The following is a 23147-nucleotide window of genomic DNA, read 5'->3' on the forward strand; positions in this document are numbered from 1 at the left end:
TTTTCCAGCTGTTTCTTAGATGATAGCTGTTAAACCTCGAGAATGGGGTGTGCGGTAGATACTTAAGACTTCCAGGAAGAATAGGGACTCCACTCATTTAAATATTGAGCAGGATGTTAGTGCAGTGCTCCTGTTTTCCAAAAAGTCAATTACATGTGATTGAAATGGATCCTTAAGAATATCGATGAGTGTTTGCACATATCAGACACCACAGGGCCACAAAAACACTTTTTAAGCCACATGTCCCTTTCTTTTTTAAAACTTATATATTTAGATTTAAGATCTACAAAGTGAAAACTCTAATATGCAAATCATTTTTCTTTACAGCATTTCGATGTAAGACATAGCATTGTGCTCTAAGGGAATGAATGAGTGAGTAAATAAGTAGATGAGCAAAGAAAAGCAAAGGATATTGATGATGAGCCTGAGGGACACTCCAAATTTATTATTCCTCATTTCATATATTGTTGCCACGCCCATTATCTGGATGAATTTCTCCTCCTAAATCAAAGCTTGTAGCTTTGGTGCCCACCCTCCTCCTTTCATATCTGCAAGTGGTGTCCCTGTAATGTGAGCCTTCTCCCAAAAAAAAAATGACATGGAGATATGTAAGAAAAGGATTGAAAAGAGGAGTTCCGCCAAAACGTCCAGGACTACAGCCACCTTATGTGAACATGTTAACATTTCAGCTGTGAGGAGCCTTATGCTGGTATAGCTCTTGGCACTTGACCCATTTAATGGCCAACCCAGGCGACTCTATCATATGATAACACAGCCCGCTGAAATGGGAGAATGAGTTGTCCTGTACATTTACAAAGGGCAGTGGTTGGCAAAGTTCCATAACATTTGCAATCTTTGTGTATCAAGCTGACAGTGAGGAACAATAAAGAAGCCTGGCAAGACAATCTTTTGCAATCTTGACACATGTTTTCACAACTACCTTGGCAACATTATGTGGGTTCCTCCTCACCCAATCCCACATATGGAGCACTTTGTCACCTCCATCCAAGGTGTTCTGATAATAATCTTTATTGGAAGGCTACCCCTTTCTTTCCAACCCTTTACTACTGGTCCAACAAAGCCTATTTGATCAGTAGGACTATGCTAATCTTACAATTTTGCAAGAAAAAAAGAAGTACCCCTTTAAGATAAGCTAGAAATCACATTTCCATTAACTCATTACTTCTTTTGCATTTCATGCTCAACATACTGGGAGCAATGTTATAATATGAGTGGATATTGGACATTCAGTCAGGCCTTTAGACATGGTTAGCAGCTGATGAGCAGTAGCCCCAGAACAACTACCCCATGTATTGGCCATGTACAGTTTTGTTTATTGTATCTTGCTAAGGAACTTAATACCTCTGTAAACTAAACATATCCACAGCTTCCAACCTTAGTCTCCCAACCTCGGACGACCCGCTTCTACCTCCTACCCAAAATCCACAAACAGAACTGTCCCGGCAGACCGATCATGTCAGCCTGTTCCTACTCCACGGAACTCATTTCTCACTATTTTGACTCCATTCTCTCTCCCCTTGTCCAGTCCCTTCCCACCTACAAACGTGATTCCTCTGATACCCTAAATCATATCAACAATTTCCAGTTCCCTGACCCCAACCGCCTCCTCTTCACCTTGGACGTCCAATCCCTCTACACCTCCATCCCCCATTGGGATGGTCTGATGGCTCTCCGCTTCTTTCTTGAGCAGAGGCCCAAACAATCAACATCCACCACTACTCTCCTCTGTCTGGCTGAACTTGTTCTCCCACTGAACAATTTCTCCTTAAACTCCTCTCACTTCCTCCAAATAAAATGCGTGGCTGTGGGTACCCGTATGGGCCCCAGTTATGCCTGTCTCTTTATGGGGTATGAGGAACATTCCTTGTTCCAGTCCTACTCCGGCCCCCTCCCACAACTCTTTCTCCGGTACATCGATGATTGCTTCATGTTCTTGTAGGGACCTGGAAAAATGTATTAATTTTGCTTTCAATTTCCACCCCTCCATCATTTTCACATGGTCCATCACTGACTCTTCCCTTCCCTTCCTTCACCTCTCTGTCTCAATTTCTGGTGATAGACTGTCCACCAATATTCATTACAAGCCTACCGACTCCCACAGCTACCTCGACTACAGCTCGTCACACCCCGCTTCCTGTAAGGACTCCATCCAATTCTCTCAGTTCCTTCGCCTCCGTCGCATCTGTTCTGATGATGCCACTTTCAAAAACAGTTCCTCTGACATGTCTTCCTTCTTCCTTAACCGAGGTTTTCCACCCACGGTGGTTGACAGAGCCCTCAACTGTGTCTGGCCCATCTCACACGCATCCGCCCTCACACCTTCCTCTCCCTCCCAGAACCATGATAAGGTCCCCCTTGTCCTCACTTATCACCCCAACAGCCTCCACATTCAAAGGATCATCCTCCGTCACTTCCACCAACTCCAGCATGATGCCACCACCAAACACATCTTCCCTTCAACACCCCCCCACCCCCCCCCAGTGGCATTCTGCAGGGATCGTTCCCTCCGGGACACCCTGGTCCACTCCTCCATCACCCCCTACACCTCAACCCTTTCCCATGGCACCTTCCCATGCAACTGCTGAAGGTGCAAAACCTGCCCCTTTCCTTCCTCTCTCCTCACTGTCCAAGGGCCCAAACACTCCTTTCAAGTGAAGCAGCACTTCACTTGCACTTCTCTCAATTTAGTCTACTGCATCCGCTGCTCCCAATGCAGTTTCCTCTACATTGGAGAGACCAAACGCAGATTGGGTGACCACTTTGCGGAACACCTTCGGTTTGTCTGCAAGCATGACCCAGACCTCCCTGTCGCTTGCTATTTCAACACTCCACCCTGCTGTCATGCCCACATGTCCGTCCTTGGCCTGCTGCAATGTCCCAGTGAAGCTCATCGCAAACTGGAGGAACAGCACCTCATCTTCCGACTAGGTACTTTACAGCCTTCTGGACTGAATATCGAGTTCAACAATTTTAGATCATGAACTTTCTCCTCCATTCCCATCCCCTTTCCGATCCCCCTTTTTTTTCTCCAATAATTTAAATAGATTTTTCTTTTTCCATTATTTTAAATGTATTTCCATCCATTGTTTTATCTCTACCGTTTAGCCTATTTTGATCCCTTCCTTTCACCCCATCCCCACTAGGGTTATCTGTACCTTACTTGTCCTGTTTCCTACTGCCAGACCTGCTGAGTTTTTCCAGGTATTTTTATTTTTGTTTTGGATCTCCACTAGTTACACTGCTGCAGATTTCTTTTCTTCATTTTGTTATGTACATTAGGGTGAGGGATGATAATGCTGGTCATTGGAGCACTTTTCAATATGGACATCAAATGTTATCTTCAAGCTCACCCAATCAGAAATAAAACAGCAAAATGCATGGTAAAACACTCTCCAGCCTCATACAGAAACTCATACATTCCAGTTTGATTCAGTTAAACGTGTAGGTAGAAGTACAAATTCCTCCATGGCCTCCTCCTGCCTATCTTTGAAACTTCATATGGGGGAGGTGGTGGGGTATTGGTATTGTCACTGGACTAGTAATCTAGGGTAATGATCTGGGGAACCAGGTTCAAATCCCACCACGGCAGATGGTGGAATTTGAATATGATAAAATATCTGGAATTAAAAGTCTAATGATGACCACGAAACCATGTCGATTATCGTAAAAACCCATATGGTTCACTAATGCCCTTTAGGGAAGGAAATCTGCCTTTACCTGGTCTGACCTACATGTGACTCCAGACACACTCTTACATGATCTCTGAGATGGCCTAACTGGCCACTCAGTTGTACCAAACTGCTAAACCGGATGGGCCACCCAGCATCGACCTAGGCACTGGAAACGACCAGCAGGACAGACCAAGTAGAGGTGGTGGCACAGTGGTATACAGTTGGGAGGGTGTGGCCCTGGGAGTCCTCAGCATAGATTCCATGAAGTTTCATGACACCAGGTCAAATATGGGCAAGGAAACTTCTACTGATTACCGCATTCCGCCCTCCCTGTCGAACACCACTTGGAGGAAGCAGAGGGTGGCAATGGCACAGAATGTACTCTGGATGGGGGCTTCAACGTCTATCAGTAGCACTACTACTGGCCGAGCCCTAAAGGACATAGCTGCTAGACTGGGTTTGCGGTAGGTGGTGAGGGAACCAACAAGGGAGAACAACATATTTGACCTCATTTTCACAAATCAGCCTGCCACAGTACATCTATCCATGACAGTATCAGCAGGAGTGACCACCATACAGTCCTTGTGGAGATAAAATCCTGTCTTCACATTGAGGATACCCTCCATCATGTTGTGTGGCACTACCACTGTACTAATTGAGAAAGATTTAGAACAGATCTTGCAACTCAAAACTGGGCAATCATGAGGTGACGTAGGCCATAAGCAGCAGCAGAATTGTACTCAACCACAATCTGTAACCTCATGGCTCAGCATATCCCCCACGCTACCATTACCACAAAGCCAGGGGATCAACCCTGGCTCAATGAAGAGTGAGGGAGGGCATGCCAGGCGGAGCACCAGGCATACCTAATTTTGAGGTGTCAACCTGGTGAAGCTACAGCACAGGACTAATTCTGTGCCAAACAGCGATAGCAGCATGCGATAGAACGAAATGATCCCACAGCCAACAGATCTGAGCTCTGCAGTCCTGCCACATCGAGTCGTGAATGGTGGTGGACAATTAAACAACTCACTGGAGGAGGAAACTTCACAATTATCCCCATCCTCAATGATGGGGGAGCCCAACACATCAGTGCAAAAGATAAGGTTGAAGCATTTGCAGCCATCTTCAGCCAGAAGTGTTGAGTGGATAATCCATCTCGGCCTCCTGCTGAGGTCCACAGATGCCAGTCTTTAGCCAATTCGATTCACTGCATATGATATCAAAAAATGGCTGAAGGCACTAGATACTGCAAAGGCTATGGGCCCTGACAATATTCCGGCAATAGTACTGAAGACTTGTGCTCCAGAACTTACTGCACCCCTAACCAAGCTGTTCCAGTACAGCTAAAACACTGGCATCTACCCGGCTTTGTGTAATATTGCCCATGTATGTCCTGTATACAAAAAGGACAAATCTAACCCATCTAATTACTGCCCCATCAGTCTACTCTCCATCATCAATAAAGTGATGAAAGGTGTCATCAACAGTGCTATCAAGCGGCACTTGCTTAGCAATAATCTGCTCATTGATGCTCAGTTTGGGTTCCACCGGGGTCACTTAGCTCCTAAACTCATTACAGCCTTAATTCAAACATGGACTAAACAGCTGAACTCAAGAGCTGAGGTGAGAGTGACTGCTTTTGACATCAAGGTAGCATTTGACCGAGTGTGGCATCAAGGAGCACTAGCAAAACTGGAATCAATGGGAATCGGTGGGGACGCTCTGCTGGTTGGAGTTATGCTAACACTGCAGAAGATGTTGTGGTTTTTGGAGGTCAAACATCTCAGGTCCAGGACATCACTGCAGGAGTTCCTCGTGGTAGTGTCCTAGGCCTAACCATCTTCAGCTACTCCATCAATGACTTCCTTCCATCATAAGGTCAGGAGTGGGGATGTTCACTGAAGATTTCACAATGTTCAGCACCATTCGTGACTCCACAGATACTAAATGCAGCAAGGCCTGGACAGTATCCAGGCTTGGGCTGACAAGTGACAAGTAATGTTCGTGCCACACAAGTGTCGGGCAATGGCCACCTGCAACAAGAGAGAATCTAATCATCACCCCCTGACATTCGATGGCATTACCATTGCTGATACCCCCACTGTCAACATCCTGGTTGTTGCCATTGACCAGAAACTGAACTGGACTAGCCATATAAATACTGTGGTTACTAGAGCAGGTCAGAGTCTAGGAATCCTGCAGTGAGTAACTCACCTCCTGACTCCCTAAAGCCTGTCCACCAACTACAAGGCACAGGGTCAGGAGTGCGAGGGGATACTCTCCACTTGCCTGGATGAGTGCAGCTCCAACCATATTCAAGAAGCTTGCCACCATCCAGGATAAAGCAACCTGCTTGATTGGCACTCCATCCACACACATTCACTCCCTCCACCACCAATGCACAGTGGCAACAGTATGTACCATCTACAAGATGCACTGCAGGAACTCACCAAGCCTCCTTCGACAGCACCTTCAAAACCCATGACTGCTACTATCTAGGAGGATAAGGGCAGCAGATGCATGGGAACACCACCACCTGGAAGTTCCCCTTCAAGTGACTCACCATCCTGACTTGGAAATACATCCTTTCACTGTTGCTGGGTCAAAACCCTGGAACTCCCTCTCTCACAGCACTGTGGGTGTACCTACACCACATGGACTTCAGCAGTCCAAGAAGGCAGTTCATCACCACCACCTCAAGGGCAATTAGGGATGGTCAAGCCAGCATCTCCCACATCCCATGAATGAAGCATAAAAAAATGTCTTTAGCCTAGAACCTTTGCTGCTCCTTGAGACAGAAGTCAGTCATTATTTTGGCAGAGGAACTGTAAATGAGCTTAAATTAGGAAGGCTGAATTGAGTTGGTATTGAGATTCTTCTGCCTTCTCTTCTGCCCATCCTGATTTCAGTTTGAAGATTTGTCTGATGGTTGTTCTTGGCTCCTCCCAGGAATTCTGCTAGATGTGCTCAACAATTAGGCACAACAATACTTAGGCCTGTATAAAGCAGGTTTAGGTGCCATTGTGAGCTGGAAGTGGACCCAGACTCTTCACCTCCCCAAACAAATCAAATGGCAATCACTCTCAGAAATTTAGATTGCCATTAGATTTTGTGAACACCTGCATGGGAGCAGAAGCAAACTGTGAAAAGGTACCAAAAATCTTCAAACCAGTTGGTCCATGATTCCCTCTCTCTGCCACTTTGGGATTCCAGCTAACCCAAGTGAGTTGTGCCATGAGTGGCGTAAATGGCTTTCCCTATTAACAGAATGATTCCACACCTGAGATTTGCAATAGTCTCATGGTGGGGCCAAAGTACTTTTCTACTTTTCTGTTTTCACATGAATGAGGAATGCAGTTGGCACAGGGAAAGGAAAGGAATGATAAGTAAGCAAAGTTTAACGAGTGCAGAATACATTTGAGGCTGCATATCCTTTTGGCAACTTAACATCCTCGACATCCACTGTCCCAGTATCTATTATGTGTAGAATCAATGAACCTTTGGCAAGTCTGGCATGTCTTTGAAATGCTCTGGAGACAATAAGCAAAGACACTTTGAAAATCTCCTTTGCAAACCATTGCTTGTCTTACAACCTCATAAAAGTGTCAGTCAACCACAGCCATTCATAGCCTCAATTAATAAAGGTGTAATCCTCTTAACACTTCAAAGTCCTGCCCAAATAAACAAACAGGCTTTGGAAAACCAGTATCAAAGAAAACAATCTTATTACAACCCCATAAAAGCATCAAACAAATCTAGCATTCCCTTTTAAGCTGTGCAAACAGACCCATGCTGAGCTGAGTCTATTAGCCATTCTTGGGGCTGAGCCAAACAATCATGATGTGGCCATCTAAAAAATAGGTGCCTAGCCATCCATTCTAAATGTTTATTTGGATATAGTTACCAAATGGCCTCATTATGAATGCTTGGTTGAGCTCCAAGACTGACCAATGGAATCAGTGATGTAGGCAATGTTGACAAAGCTTGAAGGAGAGTGCTAGCTTTGTTTTGATTTACACTTTCGTGAGGTTTTAGTAAGTTTTTCTATCTTTGATGTGAGTTTTCAAGGCCTGTTTGTTTATTTGGAAGGTGCATGGGCAATATGAAGGGGCATGGAAGGGACATTGGGGATATGAGGGGGGCAGAGGGGATTGATGGGGTTGTGAGGGCTGGGGGGGGCCTTACAACCACGTAGTGGACTGGGCTGATGTCCCAGAGAACAAAGGTAGGCCTTCTCATCAGCATATCCCAACTCCTGCATGACTCCGTCACAGCCTTGGGTCTGCATAGGGAGGTGCCAGACCTGAACCTTGCTCGCCCATATCTCAAGGAGATGAAAATACTGTGGGAGTGGAAAGACATGGCAAGTTTGGATCAAGAAATCAGGAAATATCATAACTTGTGATGCTGAGTGTAAGGTCCAGTCCTTTATATGTCCTAATTTGGGTTGATTTCATTTGATTGGTGAATAAAATGATGGTGTACAACACTATGGAGGTTATTTTGGTGAAAGGGTGAAAACAGGTGCTAAATGCATGCTGTGAAAATAAAATACATCTGTTTGAAAGTCTGGTTTTACTGCACAGTTTTGATTCTAATTGTTGATGACCATAATTTAAACTTACCTGGAAGTGCTAAATCAGGCCCCTGTGGATTCAACATGGAGGCACTGACTAGATGCAATTTTCGTGGAGTATTAGATATGGGCTCCACGCACCAACTTCCACTGAAGGTGTAGAGTGAAGGTGTAGAGTGTGCTGACTGACACATGGCAGCTTGTTTCAGAATAGTTCAGGGACCAATTGAGAGGCCTCGCAGGTTCTCCAGTGTGTCACTGGAGGTCCTGTGGAAAAGGAGGGATATCCTGTACCTACAAGAGGAAGGAGCCTACCTTGCCCTTCTGTCCCTCTCCCCTGCAGTAGCTGGTGACCAAGCGCTCCCTTTCTCCTGGTGGCTCTTATAAGGTAGAGTAGCACAGTCACCTCTCTTTTTAGGTGGAATCTTCTGAGAATTTCTAAATAAATATTGACAATGTTGGTGAAGCCTTGACAAAATATCCCAGAAATTCTCCTAATGTGTTTCAAAAGACCTATTGAAACTTCCAGTAACAAATGAACAATAAAGTGTTTTACGTTTAAGTAGCACTTGAAAACCTCAGGGGCAACTTGTTTACTCCCAATCACAGGTTGGCTTTAGGAGAGGACATTAGGTGAAGTGCCAACCACCAAAACACTGCAACCTTGTTAATAAACACTAGCAGGCAATTTAAATGGTAATGAGCCCCTTAATAATCCTCTGGCCACTTGTTTCTAGCACAAGTTTCAACTCCTCGCAAAACTGATATTTCATCTCAAGACCCCATTTTAATAAGCTCAGATGCAGTAGAAAGGAACATCAAAAATTGTCTCCTTCAGTGTTGTAGTTAGGCTGATTCTTAGTGTTATATAACAGATGTTGGCTTTATACCTGTTGTGAGATGAGTTTGACCTTCATATGCCATTATAAAGTAGGTAGTTCGTTGTGTTCTACTGTACTCATGTTCAGTGATGCCTGTAAGTACATTATGTACTTGTTAGGAATTCTGAAAAGAGTTGAGTTTGATGGGAGGTATTTCTGCAGATTTTTTTGTCCTTGCTCGCTTTGTTGGGGTTATTGTGACCATTTTGCAAGGGTGATTTGCAGTTATCATGGGAAAATAAAACAAATTGCAGAATCTTATCCCCAAACCACCTGTAAAAATTCAGGAAAATCCCCAGAATTTTATGTAATAAAATCAGAGTTTATCCTCTTCTATCACCATGAATCAGTTGTTCTAATTATAAACAGACCAAAGTGCAGAATGATTTCCCCAAAGAATAGGCTAAAAGGTTCAGAATCTAATGTATTAAAACAGAGTTTGAATTATTGTGACAAGATTATTTTTATTGTTTTGTAGCTTTCATGTTTGCCTTGAAAGAGGTTCAATTGTAATGTAGTGCCCAAAATGGGCATCTTTCAATAGCAGTAGTCTTTGTATTGCAAATGTAATTATTTCCTCTGCACAATGGACAAAGAGTGCAATTTTCCATTCTGGAGACTAAATCTGGTGGCGGGCTGGAAACTTGGTGTGATTCCCGCTGGGTGACAGAGCATGTGAATATGCACGATCTTCGCTTTTTAGCTCATTAATTATATATCACTGAGGTGCTCAGTGAATCTTGTGGTGGGACGGGCAGGAAGTCACCCATTCTGCCGTTACCTCATGGGGTCGAAGATCCAGGCACCGTTCTTAAACAGTACCTAGACAGACATTCACTCAGTACAGGACAGGAGCTCCACATTACTCCTGAAGAATCCTTACGGCTGCAGCTTGTACTACAAAAGCTTGCAGATGTGAGCAACCACATCCCGGGACTTACGAGGATGCCTCCGGCATTGTCTTGCACTCACCTCAACATAAGAGCACTGCCTGCGACACACGCCAATGCTTTGCCATTACAGTGGTCAATATTCGCCAGCATCTTGGCCTTGTAGAGGCCCTGCTGCCTCTTGCACCTCCTGACCCTTTGCCAACTGGCGACGGGCCCTCCATCTCCTCATTATGATGAACTTATGTTAGACACCGGATAGACCTCAGCTGGAGTATTGTGTGCAGCTCTGGGCACCAAACTATAGGAAGGATGTGAACGCATTGGAGAGAATGCACAAGATGTTTATGAGAATGGTTCCAGGGATGAGACACTTCAGTTTTGAGGAAAGATTGTAGAAGTTGGGCTCCCTGGAGAGGAGAAGGCTAAGACGAGGCTTGGTAGAAGTTTTCAAAATCATGATGGGTCTGAACAGAGTAGATAGGGAGAAACTGTTCCCACTCAAGAACCAGAGGGCACAGTTTTAAAGTGTTTTGCAAAAGAAGCAAATGCGAGGTGAGAAAAAACTTTTTCACACAGCGGGTAGTTAGTGTTTGAATGCACAGCCTGGAAATGTGGTGGAGGCAGGTTCAATTGAGGCATTCGAGAGCGTTGGATGATTATTTAAATAGAAACAATGTGCAGGGAAAAGCCAGGAGGTTGACACTAAGTTAAAGTGTTCAGAGAACTGGTGCAGACACAATGGGCCGATTGGCTTCCTCTACACTGTAACAGTTCTGTGATTCTGGTTGAGAGCCTTTTACCAAGGCAGGGTTGCCTACAGCCTGCATCATCGATGCCTCAGTGGGTGTGTGAACGAATTGAAGCGATACATTTAGTGAGCATGTCCTTTATAATTTCCCCTCCATCTCAAAGCCAATAGGCCAGTGCTAAGCCTTTTCTTGGCTGCCATCTGGACATAGCATCCCCATCCCTTCCAGGTAAAGGACAATTTGGAGGACCAGAGATGCGTGTTTTTCCGTTCATATGTGAATGCTTGTGGAGACACACTCTTTAACCAGGGTGATGAGAACCATGTACAAGAAGCCTCCCTCTGACACTATCCCACTTGTATCCACTATCCTGGAGACTCTGTAGAGAGACCATTGCCTTGGCAGCATAGAAAGACTAACTATATGGGCCCTTGTCAGCCATGACCATTCACCAGGGAAGATGGAGGTTTGGAGTTGAGTTGGCTGCCCTCCACCAGCCGCCCCCCTTTGGAGGCATCCACCTCCCTCCCTCCCTTCATCCCTGCTTCTGACAGCAGCCGATGGCAAATGGCACAGAATGAACAGCAGCTCCACACCTTGCTGGAATCTCGCATGAGTCAAACCAAACCTAATGCAATGCAGGCATCATCATAGAGAGGAGAAAACAGCTGAGCATGATTAACATCTAGTTGCATCATAATTATTAGGGTGTCCCTTTAGTCGGCCACTTATGCTGACCTTGAACTCCACCTACCTGAAAAGACCCTCCTTTCACCTTGAGGGATCTCACTGGCTGACTGTGTCATCAAGGTGAGATTGGAAAAGTGTTGCATGTCACCTTTCAAACTCACTCCACTGTCTTTTACCCTCGTCAACTACCAACTTCACTGCCATCACCCTTGACTCACCTAATATCACCATTCCAATCCCCTCTGACCCTTGAGCCTTTCCCCGTTCCCCTATACCATATCATGATCCATCTTCACATGCCTCCCCTCCCCTCAGAGCTGACATCTATTACCATCCTCGTGCCCACCATGACCCTACCCCCTTTCATTATCCGAGCCACCTCTCTAGTCCCCCTTCCGTGATCCTCCCAATGAGACCTTAACCTACCAGACTCTTAACCTGGGCCTGCCACCCTACTGCATCCCACTCCCCCCATTAACTGTGATTGTTCCCTCCTATCACCAGCATCCTGTGTTGACCCCGCCAACCCCCTCCCAGGACCCCACCATTGACAGCACTAACCCCACCCTCTAAGACTCTTTCCCCTTCTTCCCCAGACACTTTCCTCATCCTTCCCTGGTAAGCCTGACTCTCCTGTCCAGTCTTCAATCTACCTTTCCTCCCTACCACCCCCACCCCTGCGTTCACCTGCCTCCCTTGTCCAGCCTTGGCACAGTGTTTACTAATGGCACCCTAGTGAAGTTATGTGAGGTCCCCAAGAAGGAGAAAGCAACATCTACTAACCTCAAAGTTGTGGAAGAAGTGAAGTTCACCAGGTGCACGCCACTTATACATGGTTGTAAAAATGAACGTTCCAAATTTTGCTGGCGGGGAACTTAATTTGGAGGACAATCTTAATTCTGGGTGAGGTGGCCTTTTAATTCACATGCATGTGATGCTAATGAATGCAAACAGGGTTCCCGACATTGTTTGTCGGGAAACTCAACCCGCCTTTAACCTGTCTTGAAAGCCGAGAGAACAAAATTCGCAGTTTATCCCACTGTTGAAAACAGATTTTGTTTCCCACTGGTGGGAGTGGAAAATTCGGCCCATAGTGGGAGTTATTTTGGTGAAAGAATGAAAATAGACACTGAACACTGTGTTAATATGATACACCGGTTTGAAATTCTGATTTTGAGCCTGAATGCTGATTACTGATAATATGAACTTTCTAGAAGGATTTACCTCACACTGGCAGACTTAGCACTCAAACATTTTTTGTGAAGAATTATATATGGGCTCCATGCATGCACTTCCACTGAAGGTGCGGTGTGTGCTGGCTGACATAGCAGAAGATTTCAGAATGGCTCAGGAACTGAATGAGAGGGTGCACAGGTTCTCACACACTGCGCTGGAAGACCTTGTGGAGGAGGGTTGGCTTGTACATACAGGGAGGAAGGGATCCAGCTTTTGCTCCTGTCCCTCGTTCCTATAGTACTTGGGGTTTCTCTGCCTGGTTCATGTCCTGCCGCCATTCCTCTGGGACATCAAGGGGGACACCTAGCAAGAGGCCAATGACAAAACCATCTCTTTCCCCTGGTGACTCCCATTAGGTATTCAATAAGATAGACTACTATAGCACTCACTCTTTGTAACTCTTTCGAGTACAAACCTGTTTCCATCTGTTTCAGATGAAGTTACATAGTTTCATTGTTTTTGCCATTGTGAGATTTGAAACTCACTCTTTGTAGGTGAAGTCCTTAAATACGTTCCAGAATAAATGCTGCTTGAGATCTGATGAAATCCTAGTGAAGTGTCCCAGGACATTTCTTGATGTGTTTCAAATATTGCTGAAAAAAGAGACTTTTTTGTCAAAGCTTTTCATCTTGCACACAATGCAAGGGAAACAACAAATTTATACTGTATGAGAAGAGAATACTGATTGGTTGGCAAGTGGACTCTGATTGGTAAGAAGCGTTGTCATGGTGAATGCAGCAGTAGTGGCAACTCTACCAATCAGAATCCACTTGCCAACCAATCAGCACTCTCTTCAAATATAGTATATATTTGTTTTTTCCCTTACATTGGTATTCTTGTGAATTGTGCTGATGAGCGCAAGATGAAAAGCTTCAACAAAACATGTCTTTTTTTCAACAAAAATTCTCTATTACCAAATGACTGTTTGCTTCAAATATCATCATCAAGCCTCCAGCAGTAAATGAACAGAAAAGTAGCACTTGAATCTTCAGCAATGATTTGTTTATTCCCAATCAGCTGGTTGCTATTAGGTCAAGCACCATCCACCAAATTGTTGTGCAGCATTGTTAATTTAACAGCAGGCAATTTAAGTAGCAATTAACTGATTAATGATCCTCCGGATGGCTGTACCTAGTGCAAGTTTCAATTCCTTTACCAAGATGGTGTCTCACCAAACATGGGTGGACAAGTGTTTCAGCTTTAAGACCCCATCTTGGCCACCTCAGAGGCTTTTTAACATCTAAAATATTCAGGGATAATCACCTTCTTTGAGTGATGGACCATAGCTGAATTTGTTCATTACCTTTCCTGTCCCAAAGCACGGATGCAAAAAGGGTTTCTGACTAGAAGTGCTCCTCGTCTCTCTTTATTAATTCTGTATTTTTCTAAATTTTAATGTGCAGTTGAAGGCAAAGATAGTTTACATGTAGATAGGAGCCCGCTGAGGGGAACACCAGGTGCCCCATAGCCATTAAATGGCCAAGTGACCATTAACAGACTGGAGGTGTGACTTCCATCCCTCAGGGACAGTAAGTCCAACCTCAGAGCTGTTGGCCAATCAGAGAGGCATCTCTCCAGCACTTTGGGCATGTGACACTAGATCATTTAGGTATGATTGGTTGTCTCTCTAGGTGGCAAGCTGCAGCGAAGGTAGTAAATGGGGGGGCTGGTGTCTGAGAGGCCATGTGGAGAGGGCAACCTGGGAGGGTATAAACCTGGCGGCTTTCTGATGAGCCCAGAGGCCTGTTAAGGAAGGGTTGTCCCAGCCCACCAGCAGCCTGTACAAGGAAACCTCCACGGCTGGCCACTTGGCATGGGTCTCTCATGGCAGCGGCAGTTGAGACCCTTAAGTGAGCATTAATTGCCCAGTTAAGGGCCTCAATTAGCACACTGCCGAGTAGGCCGCCTGGCTCCATGCCTACTGGTATAGTTGGGGTGGGGACAGGGATGGTCGGGAAGTTGGTGTGCAGGCTGCCTGCTGAATTTAATGAGCCCTCTCCTGCTGGAGGGGAGCACCTCCACCTCCAACTTCTCTCTAATTTTTTTCAGCGTAATCTTTTAAACCTTCCACTTTGACCAAGCTTTTGGTCACCTGTCTTGATATGTCCTATGTGACTTGGTGTCAAATTTTGTTTAGTGACCCACTTGTGAAGGATCTTGGGAACTTTGCTTTGTTAAAGGTGCACTTTTGAATGCAAATTTCTATGGCCCAATCACAGTGGCCAGCCTCTAAATGTCAGTCAGGCAGCTTGCCAGCTCCGTTTAAACAATTCTAGGCTGTTAAAATAGACCAGGGCTCTCACTACACCTCCTGGGCAGTTTGCTTGCCATTCTGCCAACCAACTCACCAGGAGATAAATTTCCCCCCTTAACTTTAGGATGACCAATTACACTACCACATTCTTCCTGTTTGGCGCTAATGTTCAAATCTACTTCTTAATATTTATTTAAGTTTGCAGCGATCAGTTTGCATGAACTCCTAAGGAATGCAACTTTAAATATTAAACGAGTGTTAATAATTTCTGAGCCAGTTGTTTAAATATTTATGTCTGTTTAGATGTAAAGGGCCCTGATGTTAATGTAGTTTACAAAAGCAGATATTTGTTTAGAAAAAAAATGGCCAGAATTTGAATTTTGAATTTTTTCATATCTAGTATTTACTCCTATTGAGTATTTAATTCATCTTGCACATCTAAGATGGGTCTGCTTGATAGCGTAAATAGTTGCATGAATGAGTCATGGCATTAAAACTAAATCATTCTCTGTGATCTATATTCCTTTTACGCAGGGAAGAAAGTGAATGAAGAATGTGCTGCATACAATAAACATGACATCTTAGTCAATGGGATGCTAGAAAAATCTCGAGTACATTTAAGTAACCTATAATTGTAGTAAGACAGTATGATGCAGCTGTTAACGACATCTGGATATACTACAGCCTTCTCTTTCTTGTCTCATTTCTGCTATATGTGAGACTTGAAGCTGTGTCACTGATTTATTAAAAGTAAGCAAGAAACTAAAAACTTAATTCCATATTAAACAAACAGGTCAGCAAAGGGCTACAGCAATAAGGAGGAGGAAAATCTGCAACAGGTCATTGAGAGTTCAAACAGGAAAGGGTGGGAATGGATCCTGGGGGAAATGAGTCACAGCAAGAAACATACATTTTCTTTCATTTTGGGATTGTATTCTATTGTGGTAACACTTCTACACTTGATTTTAGGGCAACATTTGTCACTACAATAACATGAAGGCAGCATTTAAAAAAATCTAGTACATGATCTAATCTGTAGTTATATTTATTCCACAACCACCACAATTGGGCCATTTTTCTCATGGTTTTCCATGAAACTTGTATTTCTGCAATTGACTGTCAAATTGTGCAAATTTCCCTAAATTTTGGCAGTAGCCAAACTTCACTGACCTCCAAGGTGTGGATGAACTGAACTGAGTGCTTACTTGACTACAAAATTCTTTGAAACATTTTGGGGACATGGAAGGTACAATATAAATGCAAGGGTTTTTGCTTTTTTTTTATTTCTTTCTTTAATTCTTTCTTTCCTATTAAGCAGAATGCGCAGCTTCCAAAGTTGCTCTTTTCATTTCTGTTTCTGCACAGAGAACACTGACTTCACATGAAAATAAAAGCACATTGTTCAGTGGATTCATTCAAAGTATATTGGAAAATAATCCCTACATTTGACTGCTTAAACAAAAATATGAACATAAATGGAAGAAAAGTTTAATTTAACCCAGATTCACCTCTAGTGTTTTGAAAGTACAAACTCAGAATTAATAATCCAATAAAATAATTAATCTACAGAGAACATTTTTGGCACCGGCAACTAAAATGTACAAATAACTCACCCCATTATCTGCCTTAAAATTAATTATGTTAACCAATTACTGAGATACTTGTTGCACATTTAAGTAAATTACATAAAAACCTCTCCATGTTTCATGTTCCAGAATTCACCCATGGCCCCAAAGATGGCACATCAATTTGTAATCTTTGTCCTGTACCAATTGTGAGCCAGTGTAGATATCTCATTTCCACGTTACAAATTGGTTCATATTAAGATGCATTCACCTCATTTATAGGGGAGAGGATAGATTTAGCAAACAGGTGCACTTGCAACATTTGCTGTCAGTACATGGCCTCTTGCATGGCATTGCCATTCTGGCTGCAGACTTTTCTTAACTTCATTCGGAGGCCATGTAGTGCAGGAATGTTAAAATCTCAGTGACATTTACTTTTTGTTCACAAGGACTCTTTTGTCAGCAGGGAGTTATACCAGGAGGTGGTCTATAAGTATATATTCTGTACATAATTCTAATTAAGGTTGTTTGACTCAAAAGAGAGTAGCTGCAGTCTCATTGTGCTGATTTCTTTATTAGGCGATGGGAAGGTGGTGACCCCGGCGTATCCAATCAGAAGACTCCCACTACCATCCTGCTGACACCGGATGGAAAATACCACAGTTTTGGTTATGCAGCCAGGGACTTTTATCATGATTTGGATCCAAATGATTCAAAACAGTGGCTCTACTTTGAGAAGTTCAAAATGAAGCTCCATACAACTGGTGTAAGTTCCTTATCTTCATTTTACTAGTTTAGCTTACTTAAGGTAACAATTTGAACAATAGAGATTGTCAATTAAACAATTTTCTGCTCCTGCCAGTGCCAGGAATCGTGGCGGTTGGGGGCGCTGAATTTGGCGTGATGGAAAAAGTCTGTTCCCTGCCGGCAGAAAATTAGTTTGGATTTTTGTTCTCCTGACATTGATGGCGGATTAAAGGCGGGTCGAGTTTCCCACTGTTCTATGTCAGGAACCACATTTGCATTAATTTGCATCTCATGAATGCTCATTAAAAGACCAACTTGCCAGAATTATGCTTCCCCCCTCCAAATTAAGTATTCCTCCAGTGGATAACTAGAATGGTCTTTTTTCGACTGTATGCAAGTGGCATGCTTCACCTGGCGAGCTTCAGTTCATCTGCACCTTGGAGGTCAGTAAACGCTGGCTTTCACCTACCTTCAAGAGCGTAGTTGCGAGATACTGTGCTATAGCACAAGCTGTGCCAAGGCAATACCAGCGGGGAGAGGTGAGACAGAGGCAGGACTGGCAGGAGTGGAGGGGATTGTGTGGAACACGAGAAGGGAGGAGTGAGGCAGAGGTAGACTAAGAGGGTGGTGTGTGGAATACGAGACGGGAGGGGGAGAGGGAGGCAGGACTGGGGTTGGTGAGCAGAACATGAGAGCAGAGCAAGGAGACTGAGGCAGGACTAGGGGAAGGTCAAGGAGTAGAGTGGAGTAGTTAAAGACTGCCCTGAGGCAAAAGTTATAAGACTGTGCAAAGAAGAGTCAGAGATGGTCCTGGGGCTGAGGCCACACTATTGGGAGCCTATTGAAGAGACCGTCCTGGGGTTGTGCTGGCCATGTTCAGGGCTTTGCATCGCATGCATCTCTTAGTCCTGATCTTGGGCGGGGGAAAGCCTCTCTGGTTAGTGACGATCATGCACAATATAGTGTGCAGGGCATGGTCAGTCACCTAAGGAATTTGGTCCTGGAGTTTCAAGTCATGGCACAGTCATGTTCAGGGGAGGCATCTGGATCCTGTAAGTCAGTAGCTAAAAAGTCATGGGGTTATTGGATGGTCCCATGGGGGAGCCCCGAAAAGTCAGGGTGCATGTGGCCTCGATGGGGAGGTGTCAGGTCAACAAAGGACATGGGAACATCAACATTAGAGGGTTCAGGGAGGAGAACAGGAATATCCACATGGATAATGATGGGTTCAAGGGTAACGGGGGAGGTTACTTCTTCCTGGTGATGGGAGGAAGGGGAATTAGGAGGCAGTGAGTATGGAGGATGATGGGAGGAACTTGGGTGATAGGGGGAGGTTGGAAGCTGGTCTCACAAATGAAACTCAGCAGCACCATTTTCAATCTCACCTTGCAGTGACACAGTTCGATAAACAAGCTAGAAAAGTCAATTGGGGAGGGGTCTCTGGGCACATGGGAGTTCATCACAGCAATTTTTGGCCGATTGAAGGGGTACCCTATAAATGTCCTGCTCAAACCATGGACAGCATGGCTTAGCTGAGTGCTGGACTTGAGGGTCTAATGCACAATGAACAAATTTAGCTCCTTTCCTAATGGTGCGTATTCAGGTGAGAATCCATTAAATTTTGATGCTACAGTGCATATGGTTTTAATTAGCATCGGACCCTTACAGAGATATGTCAGAATGGATGTAAGGTCATAAAATCAATGGCCACATTTGCTGCGCAGGGGCTGCATGGATTCTACAAGCCTCCATGTTCTCAGTGCACTGGTCATGGCATTCAAGGCACCATGCTTGCAGTCGTGACATAAATGCAATGTTTAAGTATCGATAGTTATTGTCAAGGCCACTGGAGAACAACCACCAGAAGCCTGACAGTGGATCCTAGGACTTGGGTCCTTTGATTCTAATTAAAATAAAAGCCATTGCAAAGTACACACAAAAGTCTCTTAATGTTGGCCATGACGTATACTTGCCACATCCACAAACTACAAGTTTCAGTGTTACAGCATCAGTGTAATCATTAACCTTGATGAACAATTCTCATGAGGCCAAATAATGTGTCCTGAGATGCAAGGCTCAGATGTGCATTGTCCAGCCATCATTTTCACATATGAAGTGCCTACGTTCATGCTTCAGATGTGGAACTCAAGGTGATTAACTGTGATGAGATTGTGTGAAACTTAATGGAACTGAGGAATCTGATAGGAGATAATTGGGGGCAGTTCATTTTGGATCCTTGAATGAACATAGGAACATATGACATTGATTAGTTATTCAACACCTGAGACTTGGAGAGGGATAAATGCATACTACATTTACAATAGTGCAGACTATATACATTAAATGCCCCCATTGTGCATTCAAAACTTTTTTATTTTTCTAACCCTACAGCTACAGCTAGGTGCTGCTCCAACATCCACAGCAGAGGTGGAGGCAGCCTGCTTTCTGCTATGCCCTGTTACCTGAGATGACTTTGATGGGCCTCCTCTGGAGGTCCAAGACCTGGAGGACCTCAAGCTGTTGAGGGTCTCCTGCTCTGGGGCAGATGCACCCTTCTCAGCCTGACCTGATGGAGTTGATGGAGTCATAGGCAGAAGGGATTTGGAGCAGCAGGACGCTCTTGAAGTGTCCTGGGTGGATGCCCCAGGGGTGCCTGGCTGGCGCTTCTCCCTTTGGATGCCCGAGGCCCCTCTCTGACTCCTTGAAGGGAAGGGGCACCTGGAGGGAGGTCAAGGTGCTCCATACTCCTCTTGCCTAATCACTGCTGGAATGCACCAATGGCTAGAGCGATTGTGTGTAGGTCCGAGTGCAAATGTGTTCGAAAGGCGGCCACCACAATGGAGACTTCTATACACTCGCATGTAGGAGCCACAACATCAGATAGAACATGGACAGACTCCTACATACTTTGTTCCAGTCAGGTGACAGCCTCTGACAATTCTGCCTAATGTTCCCCTGCCTGTCTTTGCATTTTCAATATTCCTCTCAGGGCCGATTCCAGAGCTTGTCATCAGACCCAAACACAGCAGGGGCCTGGTCTCTAGCAGGCTGCCACTGCCTCTGCCTGCTGTGGGCAAGTGAGGTGATCACCAGATTGTGAACTCATTCCTACTCTAAGCCTAGCTGAACTATGACTCACTGAGGTGCATGTATTTGCGCTGTTGGAGGCTGCAGGTGAACGCAGTGACGGGTGTTCATCTGTTTATTGCACTGCCTCCTCATCTGAAGCGGTCTGGGGGCTGAAGCTGAGACACTTGCTGGAGCTCTTTCTGCACCTTTTTGTGCTGGTAGCTGGAATAGAGAGAAGAGATAATTGTTGATTAACCAGGCAGGCTTCAAAATTATAGGTCATTCACAGTCATTGTCCGCATGTAGCCAATTTTACTGCAAGCACCCTCTCTGGCTTGTTGGGGAGGTCGATCTCTCTTTCTGTACAGGAAAGATCTCTCTCCTCTCCAGCGAGCTCTGCCATCTGCTCTTCATGGGAGGAGAATGCCCTCAGCTCTGGGATCCCATCTCCATCCTTTGCTCTCTCCCTTCTGTTGTGGGAGATATTGTCCTGCATATAGACAGATGGATTGACTGTGAGCACTATGGATGAAAGAGCAGTTCAGAAGCATGCATGCCTGTTTGTCTGCTGAGCCCTCCCCAGTTAGGGATTAAGATGCTGTTTGTGCTGGACCTTACATGAGATGGTGAGCTTAAAGAGGCTAACCGACATTCAGTGCTGATGTCTCATCTGCTGATTGTGTATGACATCTGGAATTTAATGGTAGCTCAGGGATTAAATGGGAGTCACACAGCCTTACCTGTTGGGTTTGCCCGCAGTCTACTGGGGTGGTCCCTTGTTGTCAGGCACTCAGTGTCCAATTGAGGGCCCCAACATCAGGAATTGGGAGGGGAGGAGCGTCATTGACCTTGCCTTTGACTCCGCTGCACCCCTGGACCTCCCCCATGGAAGCAATGCGGGGCTCCCAGCAATTCTCCAACTGGTGGGTGAGACCCCCATCGCCAACATCCAGCCCATTATGAGCTACACACTCTGCCTTCAACTGCTAGAAATTGTCTGGTATTATTAAAGGAGACAATGTCACTGATGTTTCCTAGTTAACATACAAAACCCATCAAGCGAAACTTAAGATATTAGATTCGCTGGCAGCACAAAATATTGCAAAATATACAGAACCAATGTTCATCTTCAGGTGCAAGTCAGCTTCAATTTGATTTCCATTATTGATTCTCAATTATAAATAGTATTAAGTTCTCTAACTTTAGCCTATTTAATTAGTTCTTCACAACTGAAGGTGCAAACAAAGATGGGTCCAAGTTCGACACCATTGCTCAGAGGGCAAGTTTGTGTGCAAGCCAATTGTAAAGGGATGGGAATAGTTAAAAATGGATTATCAGAAGTTGGGCAAAGATTCAGAAAGCTTCTGCAAAACCTTTAACGCATAATTTGCCAATTCTGAAGGAGCAGGGGATTAAGGATTGGCTGGCCAAGATGAAGGTGAAAGGGCTTTTTGGTGCAGAAATCAGTTTGCAGTAAGTGAAAATGTAGCACTGCACCCAGACTTCTCTTTGATAGCTGTTCAAGTCAAGAAAATGCTGCCTGGGATGCTCACATGGATAGATGCCAGTTGTGCCACACCGAAGCACCAGCCCATATGTCAGCAAGGCAGCATGTCTGCAACCAAGCTTCATACCACACCTGACTGTTATTGTTCCTGAGCATATGCAAGTTTTATGCTGCACAATAGATGCAGGTCTCCATTTAGCAGCTGGCATGGCTTGTCACCCTCCAGTCTGCTGACCCAGACCTGAGAAAGCAGGTTCGCAAGGCCAGTCCCAGGTAAGTTTGGTTGGACCTGCAGAAGTGGTTGGTGTCATTTTGGCAGGTACAGTCAAACAGGCAAACGCTGCTTCCTGAGCATGTTGGCGTGGCTTCTTTCATGCAGTAGCATGTAAAATGGGATCGTCCGATTGAAGTGCTTTGAAAAAACTTCCCAACAGAATCATTGTTCCTGATCTCACTTTTCGTTGTGATAGTTCTGGGGGATCTGCAGGCACAGCCGCCTTGAGGAAGAGGAACCCCGCCGGTAGATTATCTCCAAAACAGGTCCAAAAGGGAGGGTGCCAATGAAAGGGAATGGCACGTACAGCATATGATTGATGAGCAACATGCCACCCCCTTTTGCAGCTTCTCATCTTCCTGAGAGCAAAACAACTCAGAAAATCCTTATTGGACAGCCTACTGAAGAGAAAAGTAATTGAAAGCGTGAGTAAGAACAGAAATAAAAATGTAAAATACTACAAGAAGGAGCTTTAAAAGTTCTGAAACATTTAGAATAGAAATATGTGAACCTTTTAAAGATTCTGTGGCCTGCTGATCTGCCTGAGACTCCTTTATGCCAGATTTCTTTGGGCATGCCAGAGACTTGGTGCCAGGAGCCTGAAAATAGTATGGCACCCTTCCCTGTCCCCTTTACATATATTAATAAGGCTTTCACCTGCTTCAGACCAGAGCTCTCTGTGCCTGTAAAGTTCCCCACTAAAAGCCTTGAAGAATGTACAATTCCTCAGTTACTTTTCTGTTGCTCTGCTGCTGTAGGATCAGCCCCACTAAACATATATATTATTAGATATGTAACATCTGCAATCCACAGGGAAAGCAGACAGAATATTATTCCTGATCTCTGTCAGCCAGAGCTTATATTCCCTTCTCCACATTGAAAAATAAATATTACCAATTCAAATTAACAACTAGCTTTGTGGACTCTACTCAGGTTAGCACTCTCAGCATTGCTACAAAAAGCCCTTTAAATCTAAGCAACATTTTGCAGCTTGTGTTATCGAGTTGTCAC

At 44.6% G+C, this 23147-nt stretch overlaps 1 protein-coding gene across 3 annotated transcripts in view; it reads left to right on the forward strand.

Moving 5' to 3' along the window:
- The window catches only part of hspa12a (heat shock protein 12A), a 161789-nt gene that overhangs the window by 88179 nt on the left and 50463 nt on the right, over positions 1-23147 (forward strand). For all 3 annotated transcript variants that reach the window (XM_041210540.1, XM_041210542.1, XM_041210543.1), the window contains exon 4: positions 17119-17305. In XM_041210540.1, the coding sequence (XP_041066474.1) occupies positions 17119-17305 (187 nt within the window). The remainder of the gene's footprint in view (positions 1-17118; positions 17306-23147) is intronic.

Source organism: Carcharodon carcharias, chromosome 17 (genome assembly GCF_017639515.1).
Source record: "Carcharodon carcharias isolate sCarCar2 chromosome 17, sCarCar2.pri, whole genome shotgun sequence".
In the NCBI taxonomy this organism is placed as follows: domain Eukaryota; kingdom Metazoa; phylum Chordata; class Chondrichthyes; order Lamniformes; family Lamnidae; genus Carcharodon; species Carcharodon carcharias.